The sequence below is a fragment of the Corticium candelabrum genome, chromosome 12, assembly GCF_963422355.1.
Source record: "Corticium candelabrum chromosome 12, ooCorCand1.1, whole genome shotgun sequence".
Classification (NCBI taxonomy): domain Eukaryota; kingdom Metazoa; phylum Porifera; class Homoscleromorpha; order Homosclerophorida; family Plakinidae; genus Corticium; species Corticium candelabrum.
Window position 1 is genome coordinate 2,784,932 of NC_085096.1, and position 13,051 is coordinate 2,797,982.

The following is a 13,051-nucleotide window of genomic DNA, read 5'->3' on the forward strand; positions in this document are numbered from 1 at the left end:
ATGATATTGTCGTTTCTGGTTGCTTTCTTATCGTTTCAAGTAGTCGACGCGGCCAGATGGAGCTCGTTTCCGCCTTCAGATTTTCGTCAAATCGTCTCGATCTCGTCACAGAGCGGATCGTCGTCGTTCAGAGAGGTAGCGCACGGTCTTGCCGTCCTGCCGTGGCTTGTCAGGGTGTACGCTCGACCTTCGAATGGAAACAATACAGGATTCGCTTTTGAAGGACTCGGAGCAGCACAAAGTTAGAGAGCCACGCCTACGCAATTTGTAATTTTAAATAATAGATTTGCTACGTGTATGTGTTGATTGCGTGTGAATTTGAACAAGTAATTAGTAGTGTTAATGATCGATCAGTTACTACATCAGTTGCTGACTTGAGCAGCATAAAGTTAAGCAGCCACGCCCACGCACTATTTTAATTAAACTTAATTCTTATGCTTAGGTTCTATTTTTGACTTAATTGTTATGTTCTGATTGCATGTGAGCTAGCTTGAATGTTTAATTAATTACAATAAAGTTGTGAATGATTGGTTGTTACATCGGTTGTTGAGGACTGTTGCCCACGCCCACGCAATATTTTAATTTTATCTTTATTCTTAATTTTTATGTTTATATGATAATTTTTAAAAGGTTTAATTAACAAACTTTAATTAGGGACTCTAAGGAAGTCGTAATGATTAGTAAGAGTTTATACGTTGTGTTGTTAGGTGACGACGACAACAGTTACTATGGTGGAGTAATATTTGGATTCAACGAGAACAACGTCCGCATTTGGGTGCCATCCAAAAACGATGGGGTGAAACATATTCATTCATGACATTTGGGCTACGATGTGTAGATATCAATTAATTGAGCGATCACGTGTCATTTGGTCAACCAATTTGTAGTTGGCCAATACGGCTGCTTTGTTTACAATTTTATGACATTAGCTCTACTAATAGTCTGTAATGCAATATTAGCATGTGTTGATCGGTCATTTATATTGGTTGTTGCTCACAAAGTCGGTTGTGTAACAATTTGTTGTGCTTGTAGATGTTGTGTGTAAATTTGATTTTGTATTACCTTTTTTGTGTGTGTTCAGAACTCTAAGGGTCGTGTTGCTTGGGTGAAAGACGGTTGGGGAGGCGAGGTGAACACTGAGGAGTCGATGACTGCTGATGTTGTCATTGAAGTGTGGAAACGTGGACCGACACCGGCTTGGAAATCAGTAGTTACACTGACTGCACAATCTGTTTCGTATGCTAGAGTGAGCCCAACTATAAAGTCATTGCCTGATTTTGTGCAAGTTCAGGTGAAGAGATGTGGCATTTGTGTGTCTAATAATTTTATTCATTGAGATATGCATCCTTGTAATACGATAGTCTTAGCCTCAGTGTATTGCGAGATGCATCCCTCCAATACAATAGTAGTATTGTAGAATGCATCCCTCCAATACAATAGTCTAGTGTATTGTGTGATGCATCTCTCAAATACAATAGTCTGGTGTATTGTGAGATGCATCCCTCCAATACAATAGTTTAGTGTATTGTGAGATATGCATCCTTCCAATACAATAGTGTAGTGTATTGGGAGGTGCATCCTTCCAATACAATAGTCTAGTGTATTGTGAGGTGCATCCCTCCCATACAATTATTGATATTCACTTGCAGTTTTACTGAGGTTTTGTCTTGATTTGTTAAGGTAAAGGCTTTAGATGGCAACAACAAGGGGTATGTTTTCTATGGTACTGGATCAGCTCAGACGACTGATGATGCTAATCAGTATGGAGGTGTTATATTTTCTTACAATGAAAATATTGTGCGACTATGGACTGCACATGGAAACGATGGCAATGTTCTTGGTCAATGCATATTTATTGGTGATGGGTGGGGAGGAGAACAGAAATCACAGAATTCAGCAAAGGTGAAGAAAGGAAAAAAGTTAATAGTCAGAGGCCTAATGTAGTACTGTCGGCATAATGAAGACTAACAGACAAATATTGACATGAAAAGATGAATGAGTTGATGGGCATGTGGATGATTGATAGAAAGAGGGAGACAGAATGATGGACAGACAGACAGACAGACAGACAGACAGACAGACAGACAGACTGACTGACTGACAGACAGACAAACAGACAAACAAACAAATAGACAGGCATGCAGACAGACATGCAGGCAGACTGACAAACAAACAAACAGACAGACAGACAGACAGACTGACTGACAGACGGACAGACAGACAGACAGACAGACAGACAGAAAGGCAAACGATAAACACAGATGGAGCAACATGCACAGAGCAAACCATTTTGATTATGGTATACTTTCTTTGCAGTGTGAAGTCACGATGTTGCTATGGGTCAATGACCTTCCACCACCCACTTTCACATCGGGTTGGTTCACATTGCAATCACAGAATGGCATCAACAGTCACAAAACCATACAACACAACTTAGGAAAAATACCTGCAAGAGTTCAAGTGCAGGTAGAACAATATTGTAATAGAATGTTTCGTCCGATGATATTGTCAGGGTTTGAAAAATGTGTTTGAATCTAGTTGACAGTTTGGCCACCTAGAGGAACGGTTGGTCGCCAAACTTTCACTAGGTTTTAGGTCAGAGATTCCATAAGTAAACAAGTCATTAATATAACTGTTGAGACCCTTTTCCAGATTATCATGTTTGACATTAAATTAAGACCTAACTAGGAATTTGCAGTAACGTTGGATAGACATTGGCTAGTAAACACATCAGTATTGTACTTGGGATTCCTTTTATGTAATAGTATGAGTATTCATATTTTATAGAAACTTTCAACTAATTGTATAGCTAAAACCAAACTAAAATGGGGTTTGTGTGGTTTTGTAATGTTAATTAATGTGATTATGTGGTTTGTCATCACATCCACATCCTGGCAATCCATCCAATAAGACATGAGCATTCTTTGAACGTTTTCTTAATTAATTCTCTGTATGACTCAGTGCCACTATTAACTATCTCTAGCTGCCATTTCACTTTGGCAATCTCCGGGAATTTTGCATGTAGGGCGTGACAGTTCCAATAATTCCAGCTTGCTAGGCAGAACTGCTAGAACTACCAATCGAACGCTATAGAACTTTTCTCCCCCCCCCCCCACCCCCGCCAATTCCAGTTCTAGCTAGAATGCATCCATAGAAAAGGATCTAGATAGACAGTTGCCATCACCTTCAACTATGATTGACTGCAGATTTCATGTTTCATTTGAGAGAAGCTGCTGCGCAATGGCGTCTCGTCGATGATAGAGCTGTCGACTTGGATTTGTTGGTGTATCTTAGGAAGGATAGGAGTGATCGTGATTGTTTGAAAAATTATATGCGCCGGCAGGTGGAGCTGATGGCAGAGACCAATGAGATCGGTACAGGCAGTAAAGTCCATAAAAATGATGGTCAACCAGAGAATAGCAACAACTTGCAATAGATTGCTAGGTGATCCGTTGTTACACGATATGTACGAAGGTGCTAAGTAGACGGCATAGGTTGCAGGGTGCCACTAAATGGTAGACGTATGCATAGAGGCGGCAACATACCTTAATTGTAACACAAAACATCTGCTGAGCAGGTGGTACGCATTCAAGTGCCGCTGCCACGAAAGACTAGAAACTACCAAATATTTCTAGTCGCCAAATTGACGACCACACCGTTTGTTTAGTCGCCAGCCATCTGAAGTGGTCGTCATATGGCGACTTGGCGATCGGATTTTTTTGAACCCTGTATTGTGTAAAACAATTAATGAAATAATTGATATTAAAAATTTGTAAATTTTATTTTAAAACTAATTTGAATATTTTTATATTTGAATTTAAATTTCTAAATTATATTTAAAAGTAAAATTTCTAAGTATTAATTAATATAAAATATTAATAAAATGTTAATAAAGAAATTAATTATTTTATTAAATATTAATTAATTGTTTTTACTAGCAGCATACCTTAATAAATTTTTACCATAGATTTTTACTATTTCAGACTTATTAACTCTTTTGGTTGTGGTTTTTCTTGTAGGTAAAAGCCACTGATGGCTTGAACAATGGATTTGTATTTGAAGGCATTGGATCAGCGATGACTGATGATGAGAATGATGACTATGGAGGTGTTGTGTTTGCTTATAATGAGACGTTAGTGAGGCTGTGGGCTCCTAGTAAACATGATGGAACAGACAAGGGAAGGATTGTGTTTGTTGGAGACGGATGGGGACAAGAGAAGAATGTTCAGATGTCAACAGTTGCTATGGTGAGAATGACTTGTTTACAGTTGCGTCTTGGTTTACTTATTGTTCTCTAATTGTGTGTGTGTGTGTGTGTGTGTGTGTGTGTGTGTGTGTGTGTGTGTGTGTGTGTGTGTGTGTGTGTGTGTGTGTGTGTGTGTGTGTGTGTGTGTGTGTGTGTGTGTGTGTGTGTGTGTGTGTGTGTGTGTGTGTGTGTGTGTGTGTGTGTGTGTGTGTGTGTGTGTGTGTGTGTGTGTGTGTGTGTGTGTGTGTGTGTGTGTGTGTGTGTGTGTGTGTGTGTGTGTGTGTGTGTGTGTGTGTGTGTGTGTGTGTGTGTGTGTGTGTGTGTGTGTGTGTGTGTGTGTGTGTGTGTGTGTGTGTGTGTGTGTGTGTGTGTGTGTGTGTGTGCTGATTAGTATCATGTATTGAGTCACGCTTTTGTCATATTGTGTGCTTATGTATGTGCATGCGTGTGTGAGAATTTTATGCCACGTTATCTGAACTTTATTGCCATATTTGCAATGTATAGTGTGTTTACTGTCTACTCATCATCGGTTTATGTTTCTCAGGTTCGTGTTCTTGTTTGGAGTAGTTGTACTCATTCAGCGGTCACAATGGATGGGGGCCGGTGTGCTAGAACAGGCAAGTAAATGTTTAGAATTAGAGAAGTGTGTGTGTGCTTTCACATAGAATGAGATGGACCATTTATAGCAAAGGAAATTGTATTGAAATGATAGAAAGTGATAGAGTTTGATACATTCCGTACACAAAGTTTGAAGGATGATTTGCAGTGACTGATCTTAGTGTAACAGAATGCTGTTATGTTATATACTTCAATGTCTCTCTACAGTAACCCTAAATGTTAGATGGCGATTGTTCTGATTTACAGTAACAAAGTGTGTGTGTGTGTGTGTGTGTGTGTGTGTGTGTGTGTGTGTGTGTGTGCACGTGTGTGTGTGTGTGTGTGTGTGCATGTGTGCATGCATGTGTGTGTGTGTGCACGTGTGTGTGTGCACGTGTGTGTGTGCACGTGTGTGTGTGCACGTGTGTGTGTGTGTGCACGTGTGTGTGTGCACGTGTGTGTGTGTGTGCACGTGTGTGTGTGTGTGTGCACGTGTGTGTGTGTGTGCACGTGTGTGTGTGTGTGTGTGTGTGTGTGTGTGTGTGTGTGTGTGTGTGTGTGTGTGTGTGTCAGTGGGGGTCAGTGTGATTTTGTTTTATCTTGTAGACATTTCATCAGCTCGTTGGGAATACGGTGACTTTGGCAACTGTTCTGTTGCTTGTGGGATTGGTGAAAAGAAGCGACAGGAAACAAGTTGTATCACAGCTCAATACAAAACTGTGTTTAGTTGTAATTTTGGGATAAGCAAAGGAGATATGTGTGGCTTTAAATCAACAGCTTTTGTAAGTTATTATTACATTTGTATGTAAAGTTAGATGAGTTGACAGACGGACAGACAGACAGACAGACAGACAGACAGACAGACAGATAGACAGACAAACAGACAGACAGTCAGTCAGGCAGACAAACTGACAGACAAACAGTCAGATAGACAGACAAGCAGACAGACACATGGACATAGAGATGAATGACAAGCCTCTTTGTAATTTGAGACAATGCATTTATTAAATGCCATTATGATATTCTTACATTTCTGTGTTATCAGTATTTCTACAAAAATAATTTCTTGTCACTGCAGACTGGTAGGATTCCCGGATGGAAGCTTCGCTCAGGTCCAACAGTTAGCACAGACACCGGTCCACAATACGATCACACAGACGGACAGACGTACTACATCTACACAGAGACCAGCAGCATCGGTAAAGGATCACATGGTGAGAAAAGAAACACACTCACGTTTGTTCTGCACACTTTTACTGCATTGCAAACAGGTTTCTTTACTATCTATCGTACGCTTAAGCCAATGGGCTTGTAATTGAAAAATGACTGTTTTATGATGCTACAGTGGAGAATTTGCTTTACTCGCTTGATTATTACCCCTGGGCTCAAGTAACTCCCAGCCCTTACTTTGTCCAAGGCTCTAAGAATTTCACACCTCTAATACCTCGTTTACACGAGCACTTGTAAGCAGGCCAGCCCGCATGCTGACTCGGGTCAGCTTGATTTGTAATCGTCGTGTAAACACGGGCCGAGCCGTGCCGAGCCGTGCCAGCTTGGCTCGGTATTTCTAGCCGGGCTGGCTCGGGTCAAATACATCGTGTAAATGCATAGCGTGCTGGAAAACAGGCCACGCATGCTCATTTGGTAGTATTGTGTAGCCGGACCCTTTTCCGGCACATCATACTTCTACGTGAAAATGATGCAAATAGCGTGGAGCGAGACGAAGTCTCTGTTAGGGAGCGACCAAGATGAGCAACAAGTTTAGCTTTTGAACTCCGTTGCTGCACGTGCACAACAGTCGCCTGGCGATAGACCTACAACGTCTCGTATATGTCCTACACATTCTCGATATGACTGTTGTAAAGTCATAGAAAAAACGTGAGCAGCTTGGCTTCTGTCCGTTGCAAACGTGAGCTAACACGAGCTATGTGAAGGTCAAGGAACTAACGCACGTTAGTGACAAGCATTGGCTTCCTTCTACGGAATGTGTCGTGTAGACACGGGCTGGAATACTGGGCTGGCACAAGCTGGCTCGGCTCGGCTCGGCTTGCTATGCGTGCTCGTGTAAACAGGGTATTAGTCTTTAATTAGTACTAATTGGTGCTTTCTGCAGTGACTGTGTGCATGTAGAAATACTGACATTCTTCAACTTGTGCATGCTTGTTGACCACATTTGAAGGTCTTGATGACTCTGATACGTATAGAAGATTAGGTTTCTATACTTTAGCTAGTGGCGTTGGTTTGTAGCTCTACTATAGTGTAGCAACATGCTGTTTAAGTTAATAAATCAATCACTTTTGCTAATTAACCACTTTTGGTGTCAATTTTTTTATTAAAGTCTCATCATATACTTAACCTTTGACTCTGGCTAGCCATTGGGGGTGGGGTAATGATCAAGCATGTAGTACCGGATTTCTGAAACAACACCCAACCAAAGACTGCTCACTGGGCGATCTTTGGAAACTGTTCTCATTTATAGCCTATGAGCCACTAATGAGAATCAAAATTGTGGTGCATAATTCAACGTTGCAGCCCAAAGTTGGTTGATATTCCGAGATTTTTATATTAGTAGCGTGTGCTACTATACTACAGTGTATGTACAGGTTTGACAACCAGACAGTGTTCTTACCCTGTTGATGAAAGAAGGAACCTCTAAAGAAACGCTTGACGAGAAGCGTAGGAGGGCCGTCAGGGCTGGTCGCACTTGTAAGTTTATAAAGACTAAGTATCTAGGCAGTACGTTGCAAGATGGGCCTCACACTTACCTACTCTGTGGTACTCAAGTCAATCTGCCCATTTCCAGAGTTTCCTACAAACCACCTGGGCGTTAAATGATATTCTTTCATAAAAATTCCATTTTTTGTATTGCTGCTCTGGGCACTGTTTTGGAAATTCTCAGTACTTAGTGTTTCTCCTACAATACAATTTACACAGCCCTTGTTGCAAGTTTGGAATCTGGTTGCAAGCCAGGAGTTCTTGTTGCTATATGGAAGTTACATCATTCAGACCTTTGTACCACTACATACGTACGTAGTTTTGATTTGAATGTGACTGTCATTACCACTTAACTGGTAGTTTGTTACGAAACGCTATAAACTACTTTGTTATGTGACCAGCCAATTTTCTAGACTAAGTTTGTGAAGTCAGGGGTTGCCTAAAAACTCTGCACACTGCAATATACATATACATACTGTTATATATCCACTATATATACATACAATGTATTTAATTATTTATGGATACAGTGTAAGCATCTGTGTATCACTGTATGAAGAAATACACCAATGCTATATTATACAAAATTTGTTGATTTTATTGATTGATATCAATGTGCATAGCTTCTTTGACTAGTCCGGATATCATTGGGACAAACTCGGCATGTACTTTGTCATTCTATTTTCACTTCTTTGGGTCGGACATCGGAGTTGTGACTGCTGAGATTCTTTCCGGTGGTCGGTGGTTTGTTGTGTGGAAGGTCGAAGGCAACCAGGGATTAATATGGAGAGCAGCAACAGTGCATCTGCACGAATACAGCACAGTAAATAAGGTTGGCAATCGATTGTGTGTGTGTGTGTGTGTGTGTGTGTGTGTGTGTGTGTGTGTGTGTGTGTGTGTGTGTGTGTGTGTGTGTGTGTGTGTGTGTGTGTGTGTGTGTGTGTGTGTGCGTGCGTGCGTGCATGTGTGCATTTTTGTGTTTGTGCTTGTTTGTTTGTGTGTGTGTGTGTGTGCACGCGCACGTGTGTGTGTGTGTGTGTGTGTGTGCATGTGCGACCAGTAACTACTTGCACTTTTCTCTGACGTCTACTTTACATATCTTATCGCTGAATTTCTTTTCATTGTATTCATTTAACCATCTCATGTTCTCAGATTCGTTTTGTGCACGTTGTTGGTGCTGAAGGTAGCAGTGATAAAAATGCATATCACGGTGATGCAGCTATTGATGACATTGAGTTATCCTGTGCTGGTGTGGATGAGAAAAATACTACAGACGTTTCACGATCGTTCTGTGAAGAGAGACAACATCCGCTGCCAGGATGTGTTTTATCTGCTAGTGAGACAGATGACACACAATCTGCATACACAGTAAGCTACTTAGATATTCATAGTTAACTTGATTTTTAATTATTTTATTTATTGAACTTTTATTTTATTATTTACTTTTGTATTATTTATCATGATTTAATTATTTGTTATTTAATAATTAATTAATATTTAATTAGTTAGCTTTCGTGCTCAACCATATCAGTCTGGTTTGTAAGGTCTTTGTAAGCACCGGAGGCAAACTTTGCCTCAGAGGTGCTTAGACCATCATTGCTGTCTACACAGAAGACATGACTGTACATAGAATCCGACTGGATCTAAGAAGCACTGTTTTCTGTAAGTGCTACAGGTTGTGATGACCTGGAATAATGTTCAGCCACCGTGCAATACCTGTGTGCACTGTGCCCATGCTCCCAACACCACTGAAACAACCAGTGTCCGACACTGGTACATGCAGCTTACCTCCACCCGCTAGTCACTGTATTTCGCCAACTTCTCAGCCTGTTTCCTGGCGACGTTACCATCAGCAGGACAGCTGATATCAATAAGAAGACAAGTGTTTGTCTTTTTATTTCTGAAACAGATGTCAGGACGATGGGCACCAATCTTTCTAGCAGTAGGGATGGTTGTATCCCACGTCATAGTGATGTCGTCAGTTGACACAAGCTTATCAGGATGATGCCCGTACCATCTGCTCTTCACTGGAACGCCAAAATGACGACAAATGCCCCAGTGGGTAATGGAGGCCACCTGATTGTGTTGATCAGTGTAGTCCATCGGTGCCATGGCACTAGAGCCTGCCACAATGTGGTCAACTGTTTCCAGGCATACATGCACTGCACCAGCTGCAAGTAGGGCCGACATCTAGATGCAGAATGTTGCGCTCATAATATCGAGTCCGCAGAGCTTGGTCTTGAGCAGCAAAAACCAGCCCTCAGTTGCAGCAGGAAGATTTGATGACTTCAGCCATCTGTAGGTCTCTTTCATCTCCACAGGTGGTTTCTCAGTGAGACAGTGATACTGACCATGCATAAGTTTTCTGGTTCAGGACTGTACACGAAGAGAACTGCTGTATGTATGGAAATGTTTTGCATCTTTCTGAGGTGCTTGCTCGAAGACACCATCAGACAGGTTGGTCCCACTTCCATGCAGGCTCTGCGACTTGTTGTCCTTAGAGAGACTCTCCTACAGCTGTGCAGTAAACTGACGGGCCATGCGTTGGATTGAATGAGAGGACCTTATAGCATCGCACTTCTGTGCCATTTGCATGAAGGAATCAGAGCTGTTACATAGGTAACAGTCCAGCCCCACAATTCAAGATTGATACATTGACTTGATCTGTTGTAACCTTCGGCCACTCTTGGTGCACGGAGCGTACAGCTGGTCAACGTCTGCTGCAGGATGGTGGATACCGTGCATATATTTTTTCTGGTGTTCCGATCAAGTTGCTGCAGGTCTGTGGTCCTCCAATGAATGACACCAAAACCGTAAGTGAGAACTGGCAGTGCAAACCCATTGATGACCAGAATCTTGTTCCAACCGTACAACTCGGTCCGGAGAACCATCTTCACTCTACGAAAATACTCATGACAGAGCGTCTCCTGGCATAGTGCTGTGCTGGATACCGTTACTCTCGTCCACACCCAAATGCTTGTGGACTTGACCCGGTTCCAGACAGTTGATGGTGCCTATTACCTCAGAATTGTGTCAGGAGAGCTTGCCGTTGACAAAGTGTGCAACAGAACACTTGTCCAGACCAAAATTCATCTGGATGTCATCAGAGAAGGTATGAACCATGTGCAGCAATCCTTTCAGCTTATCAGGATTTCTGCCGTACAGCTTCAGATCATCCATGTAAAGTAGTTGACTGATAAGCTGACATTTGGCAGTCTCACCACGTCCAGTGCTCATCCAGCAACCATAACCAGCTCAGCGTAACTCCTCGCTGAGAGGATTAAGAGCCATACAGAAGAGGAGAGGAGATAGTGAATCACCTTGGAAAATACCTTGCTTGATCCACATGAGCCTTGTCTTGATGGCACCGTTTTTGTACAAAAGTACCATCGATGTCTTCCAACTCTTCATCACACGTGATAGGAAACTGTACAAGACTCGACTAATCTTATGCAGCTGAAGACATTGGAGTAACCAGCTGTGTGGCACGCTGGCATAGGCTTTCTTGTAGTCCACCCAAGCCATGCTCAATCTCCTGTGCCTTGTCTTACAATCCTCTGTAAGCAGTTTGTCAATCAACAGCTGATCCTTTGCACCAAAAGAACCTTGCTGACAACCCTTCTGCTTCGATGCCATGAGGTTTCCTGAATTTTTTATTTATTTATTTTTTACTAATTTATTATTTATTAATTTATTATATATTAATTAATTTTATGTTTTTTGATTTGTGTAATAAATTTATTTTTAATTAGTTTATTATTTAATTAGTTTATTATTTATTAATTAATTATGTGTTAATTTTTTTAATTTTAGTTCTATATTAATGTATTTATACAATTTTTGCTATTTAATTTATTGTTTATTATTTAATTTAATCTATTCTATTACATTTTTTTGAGTTTCTGTATTTCTTATTAATTTGATCAGTAATTTCATTGTATTTTGGATTTATTACAAATTATTTATGTCAATATATTATTTTCCTATATTATTTATTAATTCATTTAATAAAATTATGAATTTAATTAATATTGAATTATGTGTTGTGTAATTTAATAAATTTTGAGTCAATGAATAGTTTTGTTTTTATTTAGGTTGTCATTGAGGATGGTGTTTCATATTTGGTCACTGCTGGCTCTCGACTTAGTGTCATTTGTCAGTATAGATTTACTGTTGTGAAGGCTGGTGTTTACTTGCTGTGGTTGAGGACAAAGCTGAGTAATAGTACGAGCAGTAGAGTCAGAGTAGTGGTTGGTGGAAAGTCGGCAGATGGGCATGTGCGAACTGGAAGTAACCCAGTGTGGCAGCCTGTGCTGGTAATAGTAATTTTGTTTTTGAAATGGTTTAGACTGCTATCTGTCGTGTGTGTTGTTTTGTTTGTCTGTCTTTGTTTGTCTATCTTTTTTGTCTGTCTGTTTGTCTGTTTGTGTGTGTCTGTCAGTCTGTCTGTCTCTTTGTCTTTCTGTTTGTTTGTCTGTCTGTTTGTCTGTCTGTCTGTCTGTCTGTTTGTCTCTGTTTGTCTGTTGTCTGTCTGTCTGTCTGTCTGTCTGTCTGTCTGTCTGTCTGTCTGTCTGTCTGTTTTTCTGTTTGTTTGTCTGTTTGGTGACGGTTTGTTTGTTTGGCTTTCTATATGTTTGTCTGTCTGTCTGTTTGTTCATTTGTCTGTTCATCTGTCTGTCTGTTTGTCTGTCTGTCTGTTTCTCTCTGTTTGTCTTTCTGTCTCTTTTTCAGTCCGTCTCTTAGTTTTCTTGTCTAGTTTACTTATTTGTAAATGATTTCTTTAGTCATTCAGTTTGGGAGTTGGAGTTCACACAATTCAGCTGGTCCACCTTGATTCAGGCTTCAAGTTTAGTCACGTAGCTCTTGTACCACAGACATTGGACTCATATGAAGGACTTGGTCTACAGGTCAGTAGTTATGCATACTTACATATTGTTTCCTGCTTGTTTGTGCGTTGGTGCGTGTGTGTGTGTGTGTGTGTGTGTGTGTGTGTGTGTGTGTGTGTGTGTGTGCGTGTGTGTTTGTCTATATGCTAGGCAATCAGCCAGGCTGCCACTACACACACACACACACACACACACACACACACACACACACACACACACACACACATACACACACACACACACACACACACACACACACACACACACACACACACACACAACCACCATTTTCTCTCAATTGTCCCAATTTTCTGTGTTTTCAGACATTTGTCATAAGTGACAACGCCTTGTCAGCATCGAGTACTGCATCTGGCTGTCACTCATTCGGAGCTCGTCTCAACAGCTTTGGAACAAAACGCACAGGCTGGTGCAGCAACAGCTTATCACAGACTGACTACATCCAAATTGATCTACCCGACATGGCTGTTGTTTCTCAAATTGCAACTCAAGGTAGACAGGATGCCAACGAATGGTCTTCTGAGTACAAAGTGGCGTATTCGCTGGATGGCATTCTATTCAATGACTATCCCAACACGAGCAATCAACT

The 13,051-nt window shown here is 41.0% G+C and overlaps 1 protein-coding gene across 1 annotated transcript in view; it reads left to right on the forward strand.

Moving 5' to 3' along the window:
* LOC134188344 (uncharacterized) overlaps positions 1-13,051 on the forward strand; it is a 42,164-nt gene continuing 29,113 nt past the window's right edge. Inside the window, exons 1-14 of the mRNA XM_062656539.1 lie at positions 1-241; positions 708-796; positions 1,082-1,291; positions 1,681-1,902; positions 2,317-2,466; positions 4,020-4,247; positions 4,791-4,863; positions 5,450-5,625; positions 5,922-6,057; positions 8,182-8,390; positions 8,711-8,926; positions 11,653-11,874; positions 12,343-12,465; positions 12,768-13,051. The exon at positions 12,768-13,051 is cut by the window's right edge and continues 40 nt beyond it. Of these exons, the coding sequence (XP_062512523.1) occupies positions 1-241; positions 708-796; positions 1,082-1,291; positions 1,681-1,902; positions 2,317-2,466; positions 4,020-4,247; positions 4,791-4,863; positions 5,450-5,625; positions 5,922-6,057; positions 8,182-8,390; positions 8,711-8,926; positions 11,653-11,874; positions 12,343-12,465; positions 12,768-13,051 (2,579 nt within the window). The remainder of the gene's footprint in view (positions 242-707; positions 797-1,081; positions 1,292-1,680; positions 1,903-2,316; positions 2,467-4,019; positions 4,248-4,790; positions 4,864-5,449; positions 5,626-5,921; positions 6,058-8,181; positions 8,391-8,710; positions 8,927-11,652; positions 11,875-12,342; positions 12,466-12,767) is intronic.